This window comes from Ambystoma mexicanum, chromosome 2p (genome assembly GCF_040938575.1).
Source record: "Ambystoma mexicanum isolate Mex_15411 chromosome 2p, UKY_AmexF1_1, whole genome shotgun sequence".
Lineage (NCBI taxonomy): Eukaryota > Metazoa > Chordata > Amphibia > Caudata > Ambystomatidae > Ambystoma > Ambystoma mexicanum.
In genome coordinates this window covers 719,736,287-719,762,606 of record NC_090923.1, presented here as the reverse complement: position 1 = coordinate 719,762,606, position 26,320 = coordinate 719,736,287, and the positions used below count along the sequence as shown (strand labels likewise).

The 26,320-nt window shown below is 44.3% G+C and overlaps 1 protein-coding gene across 1 annotated transcript in view; it reads left to right on the top strand.

Annotated features, from left to right (window-relative positions):
• The window catches only part of TSPAN15 (tetraspanin 15), a 206,518-nt gene that overhangs the window by 122,159 nt on the left and 58,039 nt on the right, over positions 1-26,320 (top strand). The window contains exons 6-7 of the mRNA XM_069644316.1: positions 4,022-4,069; positions 6,928-7,044. Coding sequence (XP_069500417.1) covers positions 4,022-4,069; positions 6,928-7,044 — 165 coding nt within the window. The remainder of the gene's footprint in view (positions 1-4,021; positions 4,070-6,927; positions 7,045-26,320) is intronic.

The window sequence follows — 26,320 nt, the reverse complement described above, 5'->3', positions numbered from 1 at the left end:
TTCGCGACAATGGTGTTCCCGAACAATAGCTCTTAGCCCATTGCATTACGATTGTGCAAATTGGACCTGGCCTTTCCACCCTAAACTACCAGCAACACTCCAAGCCCAGTGCCTCCAAAAAATATTAAATGGCATTAGCACATTTAAATCATTGTTGAGCTCCTCCCAACCATCCAAAATGTTTGGAATGTAGTCCATAACCACTGGTATTGCCTGTATTCCTGACAGTGACTTCAGAAGCAGAATTGCTCTGCATTTAAACAGTAATGCAATATACCACCATTGGGCCTTTCAACTAGGCAATCCAACCTAATGCAGCTACACAGTGAAATCTAAAATATGGAACAATGCTTTCACATTTGTTAATAAAAACCATTCACTTAAACATAGCATGAACTTGCGTTAGATGCAAACACAATTGCAGTACATCCCAGTTTATTATAGAATCTTTACAAAATAAAACCACCTTTAATTTACCAAAACCACTTTGTGAACTTTGCTCATTATTAAACTAGCACATTCTACTTCACCACCACAACTTCAAAATCGTTGCTGAAATTAGCACTGTTTTATTACCCATATAAACCAAGGGAGGGGTGTTGTCACTTGGGATAATGGCCCTTTGCCAACTTATGGCCATCAGCTTTGCCTTGGGCCGTAACTTGCAATTGGGCCTTATCCCACGATAATGACCCCTCAGGCAATTAAAAAAAATTAAACTGTAGTATCCAATCTCGTGAAAAATTCTGATAAATGTACACATTGAAATGAGTCCTGCATTAAACATATACTTGTGGTAATGATTGATTTCTCCTCCCGCCCCCCAAACAACAATGTATTTGTTGAAATTAGTACCTTAGGAAAGAAAATGTACTTAATTTAGAACTCTATTAAAACTACTCCTTTCCTCTTGAAAATAACTCAAATGTCCCCATTTGTATTGAGCTGACCTTCGTTATACTGCACTGGCTCCTGCTGCTCACTCGTAGCACCTTCAAATTCTGCATGATCTACAATGCCATCGCCCTCCAGTCCCCGAGCTAAGCTCTGCATTACTGAAGGCCTATGATCCACCAGAAGACATGCCTTCCCCGTCTACACCGACCGACCCTGGATCCCCTTAACACCAGGCTCATCCCCTCTCTTAAGTTTAAGGAATGTGCTTAAGACCCACCTCTTCAAAGACTGGCTCCTCCTTAACGCCTGGGTCCCCACCCCTTCCACGCCCCACCTAATCTGGGACTGGGCAGTTTTCTCCCCATCCCTCATTGTTAGCTCCACACTCCCTTGTGCTGATCCCTTGCGATCTGCTTCCCTCACCATGTGTTTTTCCCAATGACTTGTAAAGCACTCTCTGAAAGCAACAAAGTAGATCTGCACTGCATAAATAACCTAAAATAAGCAACATATGGCATGACCAGTCTCCAGGAAAGATTTAGAAGTTGGAGTATTTTACTCCCTATTTTATTTACATTTTAGGAGTAAAATTATTATTTAGGGAGCAAAAATGTAAGTTCAGTTCCCAATGGCGGTATTTTATAAGCAAGTAAAAATGTTTTAATTGGAAAACAGAAATGTTTTTGTTGCACCTAGTTATTCATGTGCATTAAAAGATATACGTTTACTTCTTCTCATCGGGCAGTAATTTCTTCCTCTGGTACTACATGCGCTACTGGTCCAAACACATCAATTGAGCTGCTTGGCTGAAACCAGGTTCTACGTGTCTGTTTCCTATTATTTTGGGGGGGTGGGAGGGGGAGTATTTGTGCAGCCCATTTTTATTTTGGAGCATTTGCCTATTTTTAGGGAGTACAAGTGTTTGATACACCCCTTATCTGTAGGGCTGGACATGATACAGATTACAAACAGAAAATAGTTGACCTATCCGGAGTTCTGCTTATACTCCTTAATATTAATTCAATATTAAGGTGACGTATAATGGCATACAGGAAAAGGAGACAGTGGGGTGACTGTGTCACCATCCCAGACTAACACTCTGGATAGTCAAAGGAGAGGAATATATATCCAGCACCTGTTCATATAATCCATTGATTGAGTGGTAAAATGATGCATCGTTTCTTGAAAACCTCGCCTTTCCAGAGCTTTACTGCAAGGACATATCTAAGAGCCATCAATCTGCTGAAGCTCTCGCCATGCCAAGCATATTCTAAATACTGACAACTTGGTCAAAGTGAGTTCAAAAACTTTGGTGGTATCCAGGCTTTATCATGAGCCGGCCATTCTGATGCCCTCATTTCACTGAAAACGTCAACATGCACTTTATTCCCACATACTAAAGTGTTGAACTTTAAATCGCTAAATGCCAACCTCACCCTCCATGTTACACCCCCAATATGTTAGGGCTGGCTTACAATAGTAAATTAGACCATTCCTAGAATAAGTGGGGATGGTGGCTTCTTGCACGGGAAATGGTTTTACTTTCTGTGAAATGAAGAACATAGAATCTCTAAACCTCTTGAGTTTGTCTGACTGCACTTTTTCTTTCAGCCACTCAAGCACCTACTGTGGGTACCACAATTTCTGCCGCAACACCCCATCCCACACAGAAACCTGCCCCACCCACTCTATCCATGCCCACTTCACCCCACTAACATGGTCAGCTCAGGACTCTCTTCATCCTAGCCACCTGCACTCCTATTCTGGAAATGAAAATGGGGCTTGCCCCCATTTTTTCTACAGATAAAATTGAGAGTAAAGGGGTGCAGCGCCGACACATGAAATGTGATTTCTTATTCCATTATGTCAATGTGATCCAGTAGTGGTGGCTTGTTTAACGTACTGTATCATGTCACGTGCCTGTCACTTTCAAAGTTGGTGCCCCATAGTGATCTTTCATTTCACAGCCAGGGAGAGTTGGGCTATATTTCGGCTACTCCCCTGTCCCCGCTGGGCTCCTGTAGGTTTCCTTTTCTGTGTACTGTTACCATACAAGTGATTAATTTGAGGTGCAGTACCACTGACAACATCGAGATGCCTCATAAAAAAAAATCTCAATGCGATTTCTTATGAAGACATCTGAATGCTGTCAGTGGTACTGCACTTCTCCAATAAAGTAAGTACATCTGCAGGTTGTAGTTGAGGTACAGTACCACTGACAACACAGTGCCCTTTTAAGTAATCACATTGAGATAAAAAGTACAATATAGGACCACGGCCAAAGGCTGTAATTATACATTCAACTAACAGATGTCACTCCCCACTTGTGCTTTCACCCTTTCCTCCCTCGCGCTTTTGCCCTTTCTCCCCCTCGTGCTTTCGCTTCTCCCCACCCCTCAGACCTTGTTGCTCTCTCCCCCCCCCCCCCCCCGGGCCTTGTCGCTCTCAGCTCCCCCCCCTCAGGCCTTGTCACGCTCTCCTCCCCCCACAACCCCCCTCAGGCCTTGTCGCTCTTCTCCCCCCCCCCCCGGGCATTGTTGCTCTTAAACCCCCCCCAGCCCCCCCCCCCCGGCCTTGACGCTCTCCCCCCCCCTCCCCCCCTCGCACCCGTATGTTGTACAATGCTCCTGTGTAATGTTGCTGGCCTGGCTTTCATCTATTGGAATTTTTGTATTCTTCCTCGTGTTGCCATTTATTTCTTATTCCTCCACCCCAAAGTGATTACCTTACCCCGCAGCACTGCCATTCATTTCATCCCATGCTCTCATTCCTTTCACCCTATGTGCCGTTCCTAATTTCTTACCTCCTAGCTATATGTAAAATGCAATAATCTACATATTCGCTTTGCCAATGCTTGTTCCTTATGTTTCATTATCCACTCTGTAGCTTTCAGTCTGCTGTCACTGACACATGGGCGTCACAGATCATTCTGCTGAAGCAGATCCCATGGTTGACGCATTGTATTCGACAAATCCACCGATTAGTTTCAAAGAACCATTCATTGTACAAGAAAAAAAAACTAATGCATAATTGCTTGTTTTTCTTTGAATGCCTGTTTTTAACCCAGATGTTCGTACCCTTTGCTATATTCTTATTTTAACTCTCATTTTCTGATTTATTTCAGACCAGTGTAGTGAACACGATGTGTGGGTATAAAACGCTAGAAAAAGAGGTAATGTTCTCATTTGTTCTTTCTACTTTAAATGTGTTATTTGGGGTCACTTTGGAATGGCCAATGTATTTGTAAGGCGCAACTCGCCCGTAGGCCTCAGTGTACAGAAAGACCGAGGTGAGTCAGAGCCAGGAGGACACCAGTGGGAAAAGGAAGGGTTTAATCATTAGAGTTAAAGATGCGTTTTAGGAGATCTCTTACAAGTCGTAGAGATGTGGGGAAGTAGGTTCCATGGGAGAGGAGCCATGGAGTCAAAGCTGGCACCACCAAAGCCAGAAACTAGTCCCAGGACAGGGCGAGAAACATTTATTGGACTGACCTGAACAGAGTTGGCGGCGAGGGGCCTCTATTGGATAGGACGTGTAACACTGGGGGAGGGGCGGGGGTCAGTAGCCAACTTTCATTCCTGTGAACCCAACAGTATTTCTGTACAGTTTGTATTTCTTTACTAAGTGGTAGGGACCGAACTTGGGTAGTATAGGATTTATTTGTGACAGACACCCTGACAAGTACCCTATGTGTTTTATTTTTTTTTCTTTATAGTGTAGGTCAAAGCTCCTTGTTGGGGACAGCTTAGGTTTTTGCTGATTTTAAAAATGAAGAAAACAGTGCTTCCTTGGGCGCCTGCTAGTCCTGATCTACCACACACCCTTTCCACCCTCGCTCCTTGAGCTGCAGTGACCTGCTCTGGTTAATAGACTGTAGTATGGTGAAACTAGATGACATAGTAATGGTATCCTATCTGCCGAGATACCTTGCCAGGGAAGGTACATGAGTTGGAGTTAGTGGTGCATGTTTGAGTGTGGATTTATGTATGGAGTGGGGGGGGGGGGGAACTGTGCAATCCACTGTGCAACGGGAAAGATGTTCTGTTAAGCGGAAAGTCGGCATGAAACAGCACACAATGCCTGTTTCCTGAATGTCTGTCTGTGTTGGATAAAGAGGAAGGTGAACCAAAAAGACTGAACACATTTACGGCGCACAAAGATAAATTCCACTTCTGTCTGCCGTACGCTCTGTGCTCAGATTGTAGGTGTGGGGTCTGTACTGGTGCAGGCAGACTAATACACTGAGGAGAAACTTTAGGAAGAAAGCACATGACAGCACTCGTATTCACACCTTTTGAGCCTCCTTGCAGCATTTGCTTCTGTGGAGCGAGATGGATTCCGCTAAGGGGTGAAGTGCCAGGGAGCTGTATCCAAGGCAACAGGGAAGTGCCAAGCAAAGACCTCCTTGATGGTGGGAGGGGGGGGTCACCAGCCCATACAATGAGTGCAGGCCAGTGGGGCCCGAAGGCAAGTGCAAGGGGAGGGAGGATGCTGCAGGCGAGCGGACGGAAGGCCAGGGCAAATAGGGCCCAGGCTACCAATCAGTGACTGTGGGGTTTAGCAGGGGAGAGGGAAGGAGAAGGGGAAACTTGAAGTGTCTTGAGGCGATCCAGCTCAAGATGGAGAGAAAGGGGAAGCTTGTTTCAGAGGAAGGAGCCAGCTGAGGAGAGGTAATGGCCACATGCTCTCTGTTTAAAGAAGCGATTGACAAGCAGAGAGCTGGAGGCGGAGGGATCTGGAAGGCGAGTATTTGGTGAGAGCAAGTTGCAGAATGCATGGTCCCAGGCCCCAAACAGCCTTATAGATGATGCAGAGGGACTTCAATGTGATCCTTTGATCCTTTTGACAACCGGGAGTCGGTGGAGAGATTTTTAGGGCTGGAGAGAAATGGTCCCTGGGCGTAAGGCCAAGGATAAATCTTGCAGCCTTATTCTGGATTAGCTGGAGGGGGCAGAGAAGGTAGGTTAAGGAAAGGCCTGTTAAAATGGTCCAGCCTGGAGACTACCAGAGCTCTGGAGACATTAAGCTTCTGGGGAAAAGTGAGGAAAGGGGGGATGCCCCAGAGGAGGGAGAGTTGGAAATGGGCCGCCTTGGCGAGGTCCAAGATGTGATTAATGAAAGAGGGAGGAGTCGCAGATAACTCCCAGATTTCTGGTTTCAGAAGGAGGGGTCGGGAGGGGGGGGCGGGGGAGAGCCCATCGAGGGTGGCCAGAGTTAAGGGAGAAAAGAGAGAACAGGAGTCCCGAGCGGATGAATCGGTTTTGCTGGCATTGAGACAGATTGTTGGAGGTACACCAAGACTGGATGTCAGATGGGCGATCGGGAATGACGGAGGAAGTCAGCGATGCATAGGGTAGTCTGATGAAGTGTGGGGAGAAAGTGGCGATAAGATGAGCAAGGGGGGCGCGATAGGTGTTACAGCCAAGGTGAAAAGAGAGATCTCTGAGGAACACCACAGGTGGAGATAGAGGGGCGTGAGGAGAAAGAACCCAGGATACAAATGTTTGACACTTTAACAACAAAGACTTCTACAAGACAAACGTACATAGAAAACAAATGTTTGTGTTAAAGTACTAATTTAACTATCCCGTAGCTGCTGTGCAAATATGTGTGAACTCATCACAGTCCCTTTTGAAGAACAATGTTCAATTAATACAGTCACTATTACTGTCCTGTCAATTTCAAATGACTGGAAACTTTCATTTATATTGCTGTCATGTCACCATTCTCCAGTAGTCGCAAGCTGAGCGAGAGGGTGGGGGGATGTTGGGCGGCTAATATTGGAAACCCAGGAGTGTGAAGATTGGTGCTCCACAACAGTAGGGCATATAGGCAAATTGCTGCTCCTCCCAAACATTAACGTCCTCCGCTCCTCCTAAGCACCTAAGATGGTCACATTTGAGGTTCTTGTTCTTTACCTCCTTGCACAAAGCTGAATGGTCGCCTGTGTGAAAGGTACTGATATGAAACATTCGCTTTTGAACGATGATACAACTTTGGTCACTCAGGGAACATTACCTTCTTTTGCAGCGCCTGGACTTGCTTCACGTCATCCACATTCGGGGCTGCACAGACGCTGTCCTCATTTGGTTTATGGACCACTACAGCATCATGGCTGGCGTTCTACTGGGGATCCTACTTCCACAGGTCAGGCTTTCATATACCTACAGTTCTTCCCAAATTCTTATTTGTTCTCTACTTGCAGGTCTCCCTGACTAGGCTCAGCAGAACAATTTATTGTAATGGTGTATTTGGAAGCCTTTTCTAGAAATGCATACGACCCAGAAATTCACCGGGTGGGATAAGAAATTGCCGCTGATCTGGTGCCACGTGCAACAAATACACATAGCTTCAGACCTGGACTCAATACACCTTTCAATGGTGAGGATGGGTCAGTGAAGAGGTTTTATGGAATGTCTCCCAGAGCCACCATTTTAAACTGTAATAATTGAGCAGGTGATGCCAGCAGTTGAGACCCCCACCCTTACCCTGTAGGTGCATAGATGGAGCAAAGAATGGCACAATTGTCACTTCCTTCTCATAGTCCCCTCTTAAGGGTAAACCTGCAATACTACCAAGGCTTCAGGGTATTCCAGGAGATCGTAGGGACTATGGCATTATGACTCGATACTGAAGTAGATGCATACTTAAATTAGGAAAGCTGTGCTTTATTTTTGTAAGAGTACCCGATGAATTGGATAAAATGTTGACGTTCTGAGAAAACTAACACTGCACCCATGTTTTTAGTTTTCTGCGTTCGAAATTGGATACTGTGGAATCTATAGGGGATAAGCTGGCAATTGATTGGCTTCTTTTAAGGTCTTCGGAGGGGCAGGGTAGGTGGCATACCTCTGACCGATTGTGTGAGTAGCACCACATGGCTGCCTACTTGCGACATCTCCCATGAATAGGGGATTAAGGATCACCCTGAGGGAACATGTGCCCCAGTGACACACATTTTGCTTTCCAGGAGCAACTCGCTCAGTTAGACATGAGCTGGAATATGCTGGCCAGGAGCCGAGTGACTTGCCTGAACACAGCAGTTGACTGCGTCCTTCCAAGTTTGAGTATTGTAATGTTGTCCTCCCACCGACCACAACCAAAGTCTCCTGCTAATGACAGGGCAGATCTGCATTCTCTACAAAGGCTTCACTAGCGCTTCTGGGAATGGTTCACTCATCGGGAGACGAGCTTTCCCTGCAAACTATGCAGTCATCAGAATTGTGAACATACGAAAGAATGACAGTATCACACTATTTTTTTTGTCAAAATAAATGCAGAATCCCAAAATGCCGAATTTTGGGATCCCCATTTCACTGCATATGTTTGGTATGGTTAAGGTAAACATGTGGAGTGGTATTGGGGAACCTGAGGGGTGGGTCTTCCCCCTGCATATAAATGTATAAATGATACAGTGAAATGGGGGGGGGGGTACACTTGGTATTTTGAGATTTAGTATTGTATTTTCTGCAATATCCCGTAGATACACAAATGACACTTTGTACAAGTAATTTAATGTCTGTTTTAAATTTAGCACGATCAAATGTTGGTCCACGTAGCAACTTTTGTTTGGCCTCCTTTCAATTCAACAAAAGATGTTTTGCATTTGTACATTGGCAGTTTGCTAATTCTCAAATCTTTCTGAACCCAGGTCCAAATCCCTTTAAAACAGGTTACTGGACAATTATCGAAACGTGCTCCTAGGTTGGGTGTACCACAGGGGTTGGCATCCAGCACGTGACCCGGAAGCGGAAGGTGCAAATATTTAAAACTCGCCAAACATCTACAGACACTTGGCAGATGTGAGCAATGCCTCCACACCTGAAGCACGAGACCCACTACTTCCCAAAGGGTTTGCGGGTCCCAAGACCCCAAAGTGCCGTCTTGTTGGGCATAAACCGGCCCCGAGGGCATACAGAAATGACTCGATTACTTACTGGAGTAATTGTTGTTGCTCATACTCCTCCTTGGCATACTACTTAAGTACTTGAATTTAAGCTTTAAGCACCTGTATCCCAATTTTCTGTGTTTCCCCCCCAACCCCCACTTGCCTGCAGGTATAATACCTCCACTATGTGATATGCAAGTTTGTGTTGTGGCACAGAGGCAGCCAATTCTATTTTGTTTGTGGATGGCCGCCTCCTCCTTCACAGAACATAGCCACACTGTCTTCTTTTGATGTTACAAAGTCCTTATCCTTGCTCTCTGGTTGATCGCCCCCTCCTCCCTAATTCGGGGTTTTCTTGGTCTCCCTCCTTGCAGCTGCTTTGTGACATCCCCCAGGAGTTACTTTCTCACATGATTATTGATCTGAAATGTAGTTTTGGGGGTGTGGATGTTATTGCGCAAGAATGAGCTGCACCCATTCACCAATAGGCTGATGCCCCACAGGTCTTATTGTCGTCAAGTGAGGATATGCAATGCTTGAAGCATTTTCTACATGAGAAAGTTGTGGATGTCAGCTGAACAGCTGAAATTAAACTAATTGACCACATAATTCGGGCTGTTTTCAGCCTGGAATACTCAGACATTGATTATAGTGTTCTTCTGTTGGTGCTCATCTGGTTATGCTGCTATACCCACAAAATATCAACTGTCTCTAGTGAGGAAGATAAAGTTCCTCCTTCCCCCGCCTGGTTTTAGATGAGCTCTGCAGGCAGTGGGGTTGGATCTCGTGTTGATTGCAAGAATGCCCTTATGATTGATCTCGCTCTATGGATATAGCCTTTATCAACTTTTCTTGTGACTACCCTGATTTTGCAACCACCATCTCTGGCTTCTTTACACTGCCTTCCAAAGAACCCATACATTCATTTAAGATTCTTACTATAATTTCCTTTTATCACCAATAGTCAGATGGTCCGTCACTGTTTTGTCAAATCTAATGATCATAATGTAGGTAGTAGGTAGTGTCCCCGCTAAACCTTACCCCTTTTCAAACCGAATGCATCCTGCACCAAGCTCCACCTGTCTGAAAGAAGAGAGGCACAGACTTGTCTCTGGTACAAATATGTCAGCCTCGGTTTTATTTAAAACCAGGTGAGCACCGAACAATCTGTAGATGATTCGGGGAGAAAGGACTGGCAACGGCCACCGCCCCACTCCTCCTCTCCACCCTCTCACTCCTCTGCCCCTCTCACACTTCTGGAACAAAATTCTGATTCCAGCAACACACTGTGACCAAACCAGTGTTCCATAACCAAGAACATTTGGTCCATTCCCTCAGCCTTCCCTAGGCTTTCTCTGTTCCAAACATGATGCCTCTGGTGTAAGCGTTAAGGGTTGTAATCTACTCCTTAGTCGTCAAGCTTGGAAGCTGTGAGGCTGCACCTCTTCTGCCTGAGACTATGGCCAGCAGCGTATGGCAAAACACACCAATGGAAAAACACAGGAATGGCTAGCCTTTCTTTCCACTTTGCACCATACAGTGGATTACTTTCCTGCCTCCTCCCCTTCCTTGTTCCACCTCCCTCTTGTAGCCTCCCCTCGATGGTGTCCATATCCAGACATAACAGCAGCAACCATACCCTTCTTACCCCTGCGCTGCCAGGCCTTTAAAAAGGGGCAAAGAGGGAGAAGTCTTCATGTTCCAGTCTTTTATGGGTATATCTTTTCTGCTTGATCATTGTGACTTCTTCCTGCAGCTACATATTAACGATACCTGAAAGGCAAAATATAGTTATTAGGATTTGGTGGGTGGGCTTTGGTGATGCAGTACAATCCAAGCCACGTAATGTCCTCACTCTCTTTGGATAACGAGGCTGAGCCTCATTACTCCAAAATCTCAGTGTAGTCACGGCCTTAGTTGCTTCTTAAGTTGTTTTATCTTACCATAGAGTTGGTGTCTCAGGGTCTGCACTATGATGGGTCGCGAAAAAACGATTTGCAGTAATCCTAGCAATTTGCTTGATCTGTAGGTTTACGTTCTGATCCAGTCCTTGGCAGAAATTCCTGTTTAGCTTCGATAGAGGTTCATCCAACATCTAGATACCCAGCTCCCTGTGACGGGCTGCTGTTCTTGTGTAAAGTGGGGCTCTAGCTGCGATCATCAGGGCTTTATTTTCTGCACCTTTGAAGTTATCCAGTATATTTCTGCAAAGCTGCTCCATGCCAGGGAGGCATATGTCAGGGTGGGTCTGATAATCGCCTTGTAGATATAGACTTCACTCCGGGAAGGTGTGGGTACAGTGCTGCCAGCTTGCACAAAGCTTTCTGGGTATTTTCAATGTCGCTCCTCTAGGTGAGCTTGCTGTCCAGGGTCACTCCTAGGTAGCTGCGGCTCCTCGTGGTCTTTCTGTTGAGGCTGCTGTGCGGGTACTCATTATTCTTTTTGGTGAACAGTGGATCAGTAGTCTTGCCAGTGTTCAGTGCAATCTGCCAGTGATGTACCATGTCAACATCTTGTCCAAAGATGTTTGAAGGGTATCAGGTAATATTATCCCCATATATATGGTCGCCGTATATATCATCGCCGGGAAAAGGTTGTGGCGATATTATATGGGTGACCATATATATAGGGACAGGGGCAGCAAAAAAAAAAACAGTTAAAAAAAAAGGGTTTAGGGGGTGTCCCCGCATGTTCCATGCAATAATGTCCCCACAGAAAACGGCAATTTTTCAGCGATATTTTTGCATGGCGATATTTTTTAGGGGACATTACATGGAACCATTTTGAAGGTTCTTCGCCGCATATTTTTCCCCCTGAAACACTGTGATGACTGCAATGTTATCTGGATATAGTGCTAGATTTGTTTTGTGTGGATCCGTGTGAATGTCGTTGGTGAAGATGCTGAGCAGAAACAGCCAACGGATTGATCCCTGTAGGGCACCTGCATGGATAGGGCATGTTCAGAGCTCTGCCCACATGACCACATGGAAGGAGTGTTCGTCCAAGTAGCTTGTGTTCAAGTTCACCAAATAAATTGAAAATACTAGGTTAATCATCTTGTGCAGCATTCCTTTATGCCATACCCTGTTGAAGGATTTTGCCTCATCCAAGAAAACAATTCCAGTGCATATGTTGATGTTGAATCCGTGAGTCATTTTGTCCACCACTCTGTGTAGCTGATAGTTCATTGCATACTCATTATGAAATTCAAATCGTTCATTTAGAAGAATATTCCTTTCAGAAGCAAAGTTGCTGAGGTGGGTGAAAAGGGCCCTTTCCAAAAGTTTATAGTCCGGAGAGCAGGCTGATGGGGCAATAGTTTTCAGGATTTCTCAGATGTTTCTCAGGCTTTTGAACAGAATCACTCTGGCTTCTTTCCAGGATTTAGGGAAGTGTGGAAGTCGCACGCATGCATTGAAGATTACATCAAGGCATTCCATTGCTCCAGGTGGGATCCTCTTGCTGGCCAAGTTAGTTATTCCATCGCTCTTTGGTGATTTGCCAGCTTCTGAGCAAGTCCCATTACCTCAGAACATGTGCGTTCCTGCTCTCCACACTTATGTTGGCTGGGCGCTCCAAGAGATTTGTCAACTTCTTTTTCCACTTAGTCTGTTATCCTGCCGGCTTTGTTTGGCATACATGTAGACGCTAGTGTATCCGATAGCATGTTTGCTTTGATTCTGGCCCTGAATAGGTGGGCTTGGTTCCTTCTTCCCTGTCAAGTGACGAGTCACCCACCAACACTTGTCTGCTTCTTTCAAGTTGGCTGTTGCGGCTCCCCGTATTTCACCCTGGGGCTCCCTGACTTTCTGTCATATAAGCCTTGTTATCAGGTTGTATTTCTGTAGGATATAAGGAGTGCAGTGCTTCTTCCACTAGCATCTAGCCCAGTTCTTTTTAACAATTGACTGCTTGATGCCGCTTGGTAAGTCATAGATGGTGCAGAGTTTTGGCTTCTGTTTTGGGACACTGTTTGCCTCCTGCACCAAAGCTATATAATTATCCACTGCTTTGTCAATGTCTCCCTTGGTGCTCAAGGGGCCCAGGAGTGTGATGTTTGCTCACTTCTTCCTTGAGGAGATGCCAGTCTGCCCTACAAATGTCGTACCTCAGTTTGCTGATGAAAATCTCGTTGCCCACAGTGTTCGTTACTTGGTTGTGATGAGAGGAGAGTTTGGCCGGAGTTTCCAATTCTACCAATTTGTTGAAGTTCTTCATTAGAGCAATGTCTGGCATGTACAGGCTGTCGCTGACTGTGACTGGGTAGTGTGTGGGGTCTTTAGGAACTGCTACCACAAAGTCATTATCCCTAAAGTATTACAGCAGCTTGTGTCCCCTGGAGTCGGTGTTCCTTGAGTTCCAGCATCCGAGCTTAGCATTCAGGTCCCTTCTAATAATGGATGTTAGTGTTGAGACTGGCACGACGTCCACGTCTCCCAAATCTAGCTTTGCTTTAGGAGGGAAGTACAAATAGTGCCACTGCAGTTTTGACCTGTACTCCACTGGCTTCAATGGTCATAAGAGGTGCTGACACTAGCTCATGATGCTTCATCATTGTGCTCACTATCACAGAAGTCCCTCCTCTCCTGGTTCCGAAGTACAAATAGTGCCACTGCAGTTTTGAACTGTACTCCACTGGCTTCAATGGTCATAAGAGGTGCCGGCACTAGCTCATGATGCTTCATCATTGTGCTCACTATCACAGAAGTCCCTCCTCTCCTGGTTCCGGTTGGTCAGACAGGTACACCATGTGGTTCACCTGCTTCAGCTTGTAGTGCCCTTGTAGATGGGGTTCAGATAGTAAAGCCACACATGTATTCCTCAATTTCATGAGATGAATAAGTTGGCTGTATTCTTTTGGATACCATTAGCATGCCACATCACGATTGAGCAACTGCATTTAGATGCTGCCATGTCTGTTGGTTTATGCTCCCTGGAGTAGATGCTGGATGAGCCTTGACCTCAATGTAACCACGGGGTGACTGTCCATCTCTGCAATAGCGTCGTAATCTTCAAGATGTCCTGCCAGTTGATGGGACTAGATATTCCACCTCGTGGCACCACCAGGTCTGTTGCCAGAAGGGTGTCCATGATCTGTAACCTCAGGACATCTGCGTAGGTTTTACCATCTGCAGTTCCTGTCTTTGGGGTACTTGTTGAGCCTTGCTCTGTAGTCTGGTGTGGTATAGTTGTCCTCTGGGTCACATGGGTGGGATTCTGGTGCTGGGTAGTCGGTTTTACTGCTCTCCTTTTTCTTAGCAAGGTAAGGACATCCACAGTAACTTACTGGGTGTGGGCTGTTGCAGTTTGCACAGGTTGCTATGTTCTTTTCCTTATCGTGAGGGCAGTCCTTTTACATGTGGCTCTCCCCACAGACCATGCAGTGTATCTTCTAGTGGCAGAAGGCTGAGCTGTGTCCCATGTGTTTTCAATTAATTTTTATTGTACAATATTTGTATTGCCATTTATGAAATTGCTTGCAATTAAAACACGTGGTTGGTCCTCTTCTGCCCTTGGGTGCTTCAGTGGTTACAATGCAGTTGCAGAGCCTGATGATCCTGGTTAAGTCTGCTGAAAGACCTTCAGGGGTTGCCACCAGATACTTCCTTGTCTTCACCACTGGGCATGTCAACTGGACAACTCTTTCGACTGGCAGTCCGTATTTCGCTAGATCCTGTGACATCTGCCCCAGCTGCAGTCCATGGTTGACAAATCTCACTGGCTTTGCACTCCTCATAAGGAAAGCGGAGTACTCCACCTTCTGGTTTGAGAAAGAATCAGTTTGGTACTCGGCCACGGTTGTCAGAGTTATCGTTGCATGGGCTAGGTGCAATTTGATGTCTAATACGGAAGAGCAGACTAAGTCCTTGTCGTGCTACATAATTTTGATGATCACGGGTGGGACAAAAGCCTGTTTAGTAGATGCTGGTGTAGTCTGTTCTTTGTGGTTGCTGGTACCTGGGCAGTGATCCGCATCCTCAAGTGATATAAACCGAGCTTCTGTGGCAATGCTGCCAAGTTCCATGTGCTTTGAAACTTTGACCTTTGATGGTGAGTCTGGCGTGAAAGAGTATCCTGAGGTCTTGCGTCCTTGCTTACGAATTACATTCATGTATTCCATTGTATCTTAATTCATAGCCTGTTCTGCCATTTAGTCTTGTTACTGGTGGGTCGTCCTTTGTGTCTTAGTAGTTTTGTCCTTAGAACAGTATTTGCCCCAATAAGGCCTGTTAAAAAGTATGGAAACGCTCTTGATTACCCCGAAAAAGGTAATTGCAAAGTACTTTGGGCAGTTGTGAAGTATGCACAAAATGTGCAGAACCTCTTTTGGGTGTATTGCGGTAGGCCAGAGGACGTGGACAAATGGGCACTTTATAAGTTTAATTAAAATAACTCACCTAGACCTATTGCTATGATGGAAGTTCCCTAAAGTTCCCTGCAGGATGTTGTACACAACTCAACTTTGTTCTCTGTCCAAACCTATCTTTCTAACTGACCCTATCACTGATAAAGGAAAAACAAAACTTTTCTGAGAGAAGTGCTTATTCCCGCTTGCTTGGCTTATGCTGGCTGGTGCATGACTCCCTCCCAACAAGGTCTCTGGAAATGTTCGTCTTGAATCCCCAGTCTTCTCATACAGTTCAAAACAAGTTCCTTGGGCTTCACCGAAATCCAAAGGATGAAATGTTCTCCTGCTTTCTCAACCTTTATCCTTCTTGCTCAGCTCAACAAACCAGTTCCATGAGGTTTCAACACCCACCAGGTTTTCTGGCCTTGGTCTCCTTGTGTAGTTTGAAGCAAATTGCTTAGTGTTCAGCATAGACAAAAGGGAGGACTCCAGTGTCTTGGGTAAGTTGCTTCTTAATGTGGTTTACTCTTTTCTCTGGATTTTCAAGCCCTGTTCTGCTCGTGTAATTCTAAACTTAGGTTCCTTAATTCTCAACACAACACAAAGGGCCAACTCCTATGCCCCTCCACAAGGGCTTGGTTAACTGTAAATATCAATTTGCTAAATGTACAAGTCGGATTTGTAGGTTTTTCAGTTGTGCCATTTCTCGCTCACCCCTCCAGGGTGGTTCAGTTACATACAGGTGATAACCATTTGTGGTCACGTTTCGAGACCGGCGGACACTCCTTCAGGTGAGTGTATGATTATCTATCATCTGAATGGCTTAGATTTGCAGTCTGGACTGGGCTCTTTCCTCTGGACTGGGTGTTCCTTGAGGAATCCTTCCTTGAAATACATCCCTCGCTGGTGCTTCTGTTTTTTTTCCGCTTCACCCTCTTTGGGTGGTTCGCTTACTTTCTGGTTTCTAGTAGCCCCCTTCTGTGTGTGTGTTCCTCTTTCCTCGTCTTTCTTAGTCTGTTTTTCTGTGGGATATATGATCGGTTTTCTTGGCAGTCTGCCTCTATCAAAGCTTAACCGCCCTTCTCCCTCTCCTTGCTGAGAACCACACACCTGCTTTTCCATGGTGGCCTTCGTTGAGGGAGGTGGTGGTTCCTTTCACAGTAAAACTGGGCTTCATGGGTCATCTGTTCCCATCTCCTTCTTGGTGCTGTGGTTCAGGCACACTGGTCTTCCGCATCAGTTGAGGCTAGGTCTCTATTCTCCAGAGACCTGGGAGCTCCTATCATTCCTGAGCTTGGCAGCATTCCATGGCTCTCCACCCACCACTTGTGTCGTGGTGCTGCCTCTAGGGTGCTGGCTCCGCACTGCAGCAGCAGCTCTGTGTGGCCTATCTCTGGTGTGCCCATTCCCAGCAGTCGACTTGTTCTGCATTGGCACCTCAGCACTAGTTGAGGATCTTGTCCCTGTGACGATGGACACCATTCCATTGATCCTGGGATTCCAGTTTCAAGGAGGGGTCAAACGCCAAGAGCATTTTAAAGGTACCTTATCAGTAACGTTATCAGTTCCTATGTATGCAAGTAACATTCAGGACCTTGGCCTTAAGGGAGATGCTATAGATTTGCTCACTTGGGAGAGCTCTTGCTTGCCAAGTGGGAGGTCACCCTAGTGAGATTACGGTTCCTCAATCCCCTAGGAAATGTTTTGCATAGAATGCTCACCTCCTTAATCTCAATGGGGGTGGCTCCCCCATGGGGAGAAGGGACACATTCTCTGGTTTTGTCAGGGTGTAGCCAGGCTCCACGAGCTTTGCCTTGCCAGTAGCCCTTTAAATTACTTTTTGCGTGCCCTTAAGAGGCATGCATGGAAATGATGGTAGAAGTAGGCACACTGAGCTCTGCTTTGCTGCCACTAGAAGCCAGAGACCACCGAAAGGCAAATCCAGCTATGGCACAGAAGTCCTCCCTCTGGTGTGCTATTCCTCTACCGGTAAGTGGGAGAAATGAGGGACCGCAGAGGTATAATCCACACCAGCCCTGTCAAAGGGTCTTCTCTCTGATCTGCACTGATGTGCACGACGTCGCCACTCTCCGATCGGTCTGGGATGAGAAATGAGCCACCTCACAGCTTTTAAACCCCTTTGCCACTTTCGGATTTTCCCAGAGTTCAAGCCTCGAACTTTGGACAAATCCTGCCACTCCTTTGTGTTTTTTCTTATTCTTTTTTTTATTTTTTTAATATTTTTTTTTACATGGTTCCCCTTTTTACCACCAGACCTGATGTCTTTGACAATACCTGCCGGCTTGAACCATCAACTGCATGTTCAGTCACAACCTGGAAGTCACCCTGCCCCCATCTGTAATGTTGTTTTCATGGTCCTCTCAATGATTAATACGGTGGCTGAGCCATTCCGTTTTGAAGCACCCTATTGCGTGTTTTTGTTTGTTTTTTTTTAAAAGGTTTTTTATTTTTATTTTGGTACATGGTTCGAATTGCATTATTCACTATGAATAAAAATTGTAATGGAGCCTTCTGATCTGGAGATTTTTGGATGGGAGAAGCTGGAATATTTTTTCCTGAATTCATTCGCGTAATCCGGCATGGAAGACATGTGGATGCATTGTTTGCGAGAAAATTGACCCTGCGTGTGCTGTACTACATGGGTACCCTGTGCTGCACTAAGCACAGTATGTGCTGTATTACACTTCCTAAGCCTGTACACCACACATACTGTGGATGCACTGCGCCACGTCTGTTCTGCACATGTGCAGTGTCCTGCAGTTTTCTGTTTTTCTCACAAGTTGCGGTGCACTGTTTTGTTAATAAACGTTCCAGAGTGCGCTTGGAGGTGACGGTAAATACGCCATCCTCTTCATAATGAGAAGCTCCCAGGCTCCGCCCCACCCCCCTCAACGTCACTTCCGTTCGCACTGTCCGAGAAGCCATGATTGACATTTACAGGCGGGGGATTGTTGGCAAGAAGTGTGAAAAACAGCCACCGGCCTCAGTTGTGTTGGCTTTACAAGCCCGAGTTGCACAAAGATGGCCTGATTGACACTTCACAATGACACTTCACAATGTAAACTAGGAAACCAAAAAGGGGGCGTATTTGGCAATGTTCAGAAGGGAGGTAAAGCCGGTGTGCATCATCTTACCTGGCATAGCTCAGTGGGGAGGATGGTCCAGTGATCTGGGCAGGGCAGCTAGATTATTGTTCCCATTCCATGTCCCCATTTCATGTTGGTGCAAGACTGGCCTCCTTTTCTTTCTCTTTTTCGTTTGGGCTATTAGGTGGCAGAGCTATCACCTATAAGGTGATACTATTGCATTTGAGTACAGGTAGGGAAAAATGGTATGAGGGACACAAAGCTTGAAGGTGGTTGGTGCGTTGCCCACCCATTGACTGGCCATGCTAATCCCTTTGTCCATTGCCACCAAGTCGCTGCCCCTCCCTGGCCAGAACATCTCTGCATGGGATCACTTTCAGCTCGCTTTAATCAAGCCTTAACCATCAAACTTAAGTGCCTGTCAGTGTTTTTTCAAAGCAGTCTTCTGAGAGTCAGTTACTTAATTGGAGCAGCAAATGCGGTACTGATGGAATAAAAATATCTTAACCAGGTGCACCTTTAACCACTTGATTTATAAACCTTCTGTTAAAACGAGAATTGGCAAAGCTAACCATTTTGGCTTGTGTATGTATTAGGTATTTGCCTGGCACTGCTATTGGATACCCAGGTACTCTCAGCATTTAGCATCTGCTACCATAAATGACCAGTTAATACCATTATGGCAGTGCTTGGCAATTGCCTTTCGCATGCCTGCACAAAAGCCCAAACTGTTGGCAATGCCAATGCGTGTTTTTCTGGGGTTTTTTCTGGGTTTCCATCTTTTTTCCCCCCCTTCAGTGGCTGCATAGTGATAGATGTTGGTGCTAACTGTGCTGGTGTAATCTGGACAACACCAGAAACGCATGCCAATTTGCACACACCTTGACCACGTTAGGCCACATGTAAGAATAGCACGTTCAGTATCCGACTGTGGCACACTGCCAGGCGAGTCTTCATTGCTACAGCCCGTCAAAATTCCACAGGTGAGCGGACAGGAGCCCTTCCCATTTGAAACCGAACGTACTGCAGGGGCTAGCTCTCTTCACACATCTGGAGAGGAGTGAGCACTTGGCTTGATGAGCAGGAAATTATTTTTCCGGGCTGCCCGTCAGTTAGCTGTGCGGGTGATGGGATGAGGGTGGTTTATCATGGATATGGGTAGACTTATCAGTTTATGGCTACATGCATCCCTGCAATGAAAGGTTGGTGTAGCAGACAGGCTCAGCCCTTCATCCTGCCGACGCCCATGCATCGCGTATCATTTAATTGGGTAATATCCCCTATATCCCTTCGTGGAAGCTGAAAGAATCCGCCATAAAGTGCAATATGGAAAACTGATGAGATTATTTCCCCGCAATGAGACATGCCCTAGTTCACAGCCCAGCCTGCTAGCCCTTTGGCAGAGGCCTAGCTTAGTTTTCGGGGAAGGGTTTGAGTTCCCCCACAAGATATGCAGTACACCCAACTAGGGGTTCAGCAATTTATTATGTACTTGTAATTCTAAGACTAGCCATCTACAAAGGCTGTGCCAACTGTCTATCATTGTGAAGCCCTATATTTACAGGATGTATCTGTTAAAATTATATATCCTTTCATGCCTCCTACAAAAAAATTGTGTACTGCATTCTAAGAGCCGCCTCCTGACTATCCTACAACCACCTAAAAACAACACGGTTATAATTTTGTTTTGACCTCATCTGACGGAGGATAACCATGGCTCACAAATGAAGACCTGAGTGACATGAGGCACTGTAGCATGTAAGTGATTATGCTAAACCTTGCAACACTGTAGTCTGTTACACCATGCACAAGCAAGTCTGTGTAGTGCGCTGTAAATGAATCCCTTCTAGGTGATCATTTTGTCAGCTTAGGTAACTAAGGCACAGGGAGTAGGGCAGGATCACATACTTTGGAGAAATGGAGAAGCTGTGATTTATTCTTCCCAGGCTTCCTAGTTCTACAATTTGTTGTTCTATCAATAGACCTCTTCTCCCATTCTTTAGTTTAAGGCTACATGCAATGCTGTCTCCTAAATTGTCTTGTTGCGGTTTATTACGTGGACACACCCAGCTCAGGGAGTTCCTTTCCCCACAATGAATGTGACGCACAATAAAGCACTTTTTTATTTTTATTTGGTTCACTGTGGTAAGGCCTCAACCTGTCTCGCACCCAACCCCAACAAGTACCTAGTGCCACAATGGACTAGGAACCAGGCTGGTGTGTATTCAAATTAGATAAATGTAGTAATTAGTTCAACCGAATATCACAAATGGATCAACATCAGCCGCAATGCTGTGGCAACACAAACAAAAATGACTTCTGTAAAGACACCAACACAGAGATAACACTAGGATACGCAGTTACAAATATTTCATTTTTAAATTGCCCACCAAGACAGAAAAAAACAATTCAAGGCAGTGATTTCTGATTAAAACACAATGTTATGATACTTTTCCTCCCATTAACCCTCACCCTCAAACATCAATTAGACTTAACTCCTCTGAATGGAAGGCAGTGGCAGGGTGGAAACACCAGGTGAAAATCGGTTTTTGGGGGATTGATCACAGAAACAATATGGGAGATGGGAAAGCAATGGGAATGAAAGAAATGCAAATGGAAACATTTGTTTTGCCACACCTAAAAGAAGAGGCAGGGCTTTGGGAATTTGGTCAGAGCACGATGGGTACACAGGGGCAATTTCATTTTGCACCATGCATATGCAAAGACTACCAGGTTTCCCCTCCTGATATAAACTGAAGGGGATCAATGGGGAATGTTTTCCACCCTGCGCACTCACGGGGAAACGGGGTTTTGGGATTAATTCTTTTGGCAAATCTTTGTCTATACCAGTTCAAAACACACTGGAAAAAGTTAGCTTGGAATGCCGGCTCACACTGGGAAAAGATTGTTGGTTTTGAATGCCAACAAACACCACCGTTGCCTTTTCTAGGGGAATTCATGAACTTACTTTGATTAAATATGCTAGGGATCTACACAGACACAGGGTATTTAATATGGGAAAAATAACTAAAACAATTCTGGAAAAATATAGGGCCTGCACAATCTATGGCTTTGGGGTAGTTTTACTTAGAGGGGAGAACTTGACCTCCTGGGCATCTGGAACATCAGGACACTGCTGGGACAGCTAGGGGGTCAATCAAAGATCTGAGTCCTCCAAGGGGTCCCAATCAGCTTCTATGTTTCCTGGTCCCTGTCTCCAATGCAAGCTTTACGCCGCTCTGCTGGGATGTTCACCAGATTTTAACAGCAGGTCGCCTCTTGGAATTATTGGAAGAAGTCTCTGTTCTGATGCAAACTGGCTTATTTATAGGGCAAATGACATCGCTAACTTGTCATTCTCATGAAAGGGATTGGTTGACTATCACTACCCACCTCCCATTTGTGTGCTGATGGGACAAGGGGATGGTGAAGTGATTTGGGACAACTGTGGGAGGAGAAAGCTTTGTCATCCCACTTTGACAGGTAGGCTCCGCATGCTTAGAGCTCACCAAATAGCTCAATGTGGCAAGTACCCTAAATTTTCAAATCTTTACACGTATGCATATAATTTTGAGAAGTACATTTTAATTTGAATCTGAAAAACTAGTCTGAAATCTGCATGCCCTTCCTAAACCGATACAATTATTCATTTACTCAGGAGCCATATCCGTAACCAATATGCCATTTTACAGTCTTCACATTAACTACTGGCACGATCATAACCAACTTTCACATTTCTCGGAATCAAGGGAAAGCCCAAATCACATTTTCATTAATAACTTATGTTTATCACATCGTTTTAGCATGGTTGCAAGGGGGGTGACTGTCACCTGTAAAGTCTGGATTGACCATTGTGACATGTAAGCCGCCCAATTTATGCGATAAAATGTATTTCTCCCATGTTAATCAAACCTCAGTTTCACAAGTCTCTACCACTCCTGCCCCCACCTTTCTTTAAATTTAATTTCTCTTTTTAGGCATATGACTAGCCGAGCCTGGTCTGTGTTTGTTAGCTTACTTCTTTAAGGCATGTGATGTCCTGATAGCAACTCCTAATGGACACTTTATGGGCTTTGTGACCTCAGGTCAATCCTGCTGCATGGTTAGCGATGGGTTTATCTGGTCTTCACTGTGTTTCTAATATAAGTATATTCTTTCTTGTATTTTTAAGGAAAGGCTCTGATAACCAGACCTCTCTTCAGGGCAGCAGAGGTCCTGGAGGTTAGTTTCATATTAGGAGAAATAATCAGCAGCACATGGACTTTTAACTCACACACAATTTCACTTTTAAATGGCATATAAGGCATACAGTTTCAGTGTATATGTATGTGTGTTTATATATGTATCACTTCTAGATGGTTCATATGTAGAAGGTGATTATGTGCAGAAACCATGTTCAAATTTTGAGTCTAGTGAGCATTTCGCTTCGCATATTGTCACTTTGGATAGGGGAAAAATGAAAATTACATTCTTTATTTTTTTCACATGCAATGCTCCACTTCACTTTAGCTGCTTGGAGCACAGTTCTGGTATCCCATTAAAGATATTGTGCACTGTGGTTTCTTTAGATGTCAGTTCCACTCTCCATGGATTGTCAAAACATCATTGTCCCGTCATCTTTTCCTTACTGAAATGCATTGCGCATATCTTTGCACTTTATAGGCCCACTTTCTTTCCTTTAGATTTAGGGACAATAAGCCTTTGTCTGACATTTCTCTGCTGGCCTTGCATTTCGGCGAGCATTCATAAATGACTCTGGCCTCTTTATTTCTGGCCTTCATGGGCTAGATTTCACCCCAGTCTTTCAAAAGCTACACTATTACTATGTGTTCACTAAAGCTGGCTCTCTTCTGTATGTATAATTTGTGCTAAATGTTTGTCCTCATGGGTACCCTGTACAATGGTTATAATTGATTTTCTTTATATACATGATGGTCTTTACAATTTTGAACTAATCACTTGGGAATGTTTGATGGTACATTGTAATAATTTTATGTTGTAGTAACAATGTGTGCAGCACTATGATACCCTGGCTCTGAAGGATATATTCCGAAATGCATTAGCCATATGGGTTTCCCAGTTTGCCTCAATACTGAGCTATAGCTTTATTGGTGAAGTTTAATCAATTAAGCACAAAAAATGTTGCTTTTGAACAATTTTTTTGAACATTAAAAAGATCAAACTTTAAAAAAATTAACTCAAAAGTGGTGAATTCATTGAGACTTGGTTCAAGAATTGAATAACTCATAGTGGGTATCTGAGGTGTGCGGCCCACACCGAAGGCACACAGGCCTAGGTCTTTCTTCTCCATGTTCAATTTCTGTGCCCTACACGGTGGCACTAGATAGTGGGCTGCACCCTAATAATAAATATACAATTTATTCGAAGTAGAACTACCAAAGCATAAGGAAGCAAAAACACTAGCAAATCAGCTGTGCACTCTCGCCTCGTCATCTTCATCATTGTCTTCACTTCCGTGTAACATTGAGAGGCTGCATGCGACTGTCAAATGAGGAAATTGAGAAACTAACAGAAACAAGAGCTACAACTTTAGGCTTTTCAGCAGAGGAGGCAAACAAAATCTAGGGATTGATTAAGGAAAACAATAGCACACTAAAAGATACTGACCCAAGTAAAAGGATAAAACAACTTGAGTACACCATCAGAAAAACAATAAACCGAAAACTGCATGCAGTGACACTAAGACGTTATTACAAGGCACAGTTATTACAAGGCACAAAGGATATCAAGAGGGTTGAGAATTGGACTTAAGCCAACCCTTTGCAAGGAAAGCAAAGAGTTTGTACAAAAATGGGAACAGATCCTAAGTAAATGGTCACTTGATCTCATCCTGCTTACAATTAAAGAACTTTCTGTGAATTTACATTGTTTAGAACAAGAGATACAAATCTGCAGAAATCACGACTCTTACAAACAAGGAATCACTAGAGGAAATACAATACAACATTAGAGAAAACAGACCTTGAAGCAAGAAAAATAAGAAAATTCAGGATAGATGCGTTCGATTATTTACGTGACGAAGTCTACACATGGGCAGATAAATACCAAAATCAACCACAGAGGCCACGCAATCCCAATCAAAGTTCGGACAATAGCAGTTCAGACACAGATTTTAATAGGGACAAACAGACTTCACAAACTCAGCAACAAAGAGCAGAAGGAAGGAGCGACACAAGTGGGGCCCCCACCAGTACCAGCACATCATCACGGCAAATGTCTTTTTTTAGACTATCAACAAGGAAGAAACTAACGAGGAGGGGTAAGAGGAAAGGGCACCAGAGTGCAAACGAGATTTCAAGCACGAACGACCTAGTAGTGAATATTTCAAATAGAATACTTACTAAACAAGAGCAAGAAGTTCTACAGAAGGGTCTAAAATTTGTACCAACATATAACACTAATCTATTTAATACCAAAGTGGAGTTACACAAGCTAACCAGAAAACTTAAACTTAGTCTTTTTCGCAGAAATGGAGAATACTGACTCAACATCAGAATTAATTGAATTCAAACCTAAGAGCACCTTCTCACCACCAATCAATGTTCCAGCAATAGACCTCTTCGGGAAAATGGTTACAGCAGATCTCAAAAAAATTAAATACAGAACTCCAAAAAACAGGAACCTCAGTAAAGGAGAGATGTCAATTATTCAAAATGTACGAAAAGATCACGAAGACCTGCCGATAAAGGGGGTGCACTACTACTACTAAACATCTCAGTTTATCAAAGAGAATGCAAGAGACAACTTGACAATCATAACGTATACTCAAAAATAGATCAGGATCCGACCACAGAAATACTAAAAGACTTAGAAGGACTACTTACAAAAGCAGAGGAAAGAGAGATAACAAGCAAAACAAAGGCATTTCTACTCAACCTGAAACCCAACATACCTCGCTTCTATCTGTTACTTAAAATCCATAAGAGCCTAATTAACCCACCAGGAAGACCAATAGTTGCTGCAACAGGCGAGATCTTACAACCATTAGGAACGTATATTGACTATTTTCTTAAACCTTTAATACAGAAAACATCTACGTATGCAAAAGACAGCACACATTTTCTGAACATCATAGAAGAAGTCCATCTGACAGAACATGAGATCTTGTTCACAATTGATGTGGTAAACCTTTACACGAGTATTCCTCACAATCTCTGGCAAGAGGCCGTAGAGTGGCTCCTTTTACAGGAAGGAGAGATGGGAGCAGCAAAGGAATTCATCTTGACACTACTTTCCTTTATTTCAATGAATTCTTATTTTGAGTTTAGGAAAAAATTTTACATTCAAACCTCTGGTACGGCCATGGGTGCCACAACGGCACCAGCATATGCGAACGCATTTATGTATCAATTTGAGATGACCCCTATCTTGCAGAAAGCCGAATGGCAGAACAATTTGAAGAAATGGGTACGCTACATAGACAATATCTTTGGGATCTGGCAAGGAACAAGAGTCACTCGCTTTTATGACATACATCAACAGCATTGATCCGCAAATTCAATTTACCTCAGAGATTGGCAACCCTGGCATACATTATCTGGACATCAAGGTCAATGTAAATAACCAACGGATCACTACTTCACTGTTTACTAAACATACTGATAGGAATAATCTACTACATCGCATGAGTTTCCATCCACAAAATACCTTGAAGAATCTACCTTATTGACAAATGCTGCGCCTCAAAAGAATTATCAGTGACGCAAGATAATGTGAATTAGAAATAGAGAAATTAAGTAAGAAACTTAAAGAAAGAGGATATCTCAATGAAGATCTACAAACAGCAAAAACAAAGGTTCAAGCCAAAACAAGAGCAAGTACCCTTGTCCCAAAGGACACACAACAATCTCCAGCATTGGTATATGTATCTGTTTTCTTCTCAAAGCGCACAGATCAAAAGATGCATAAACAAGCATTGGTCAATACTTAGAAGCGATGAAAGAACCAGGAATCCTTCTGGAGACACCAACATTTACCTATCAGAGATCTAGCAATCTAAGGGATTCACTTGTAAATACCAGAGACTCCAGAAACAAAAGAAGTAAACCAAAGAAAACA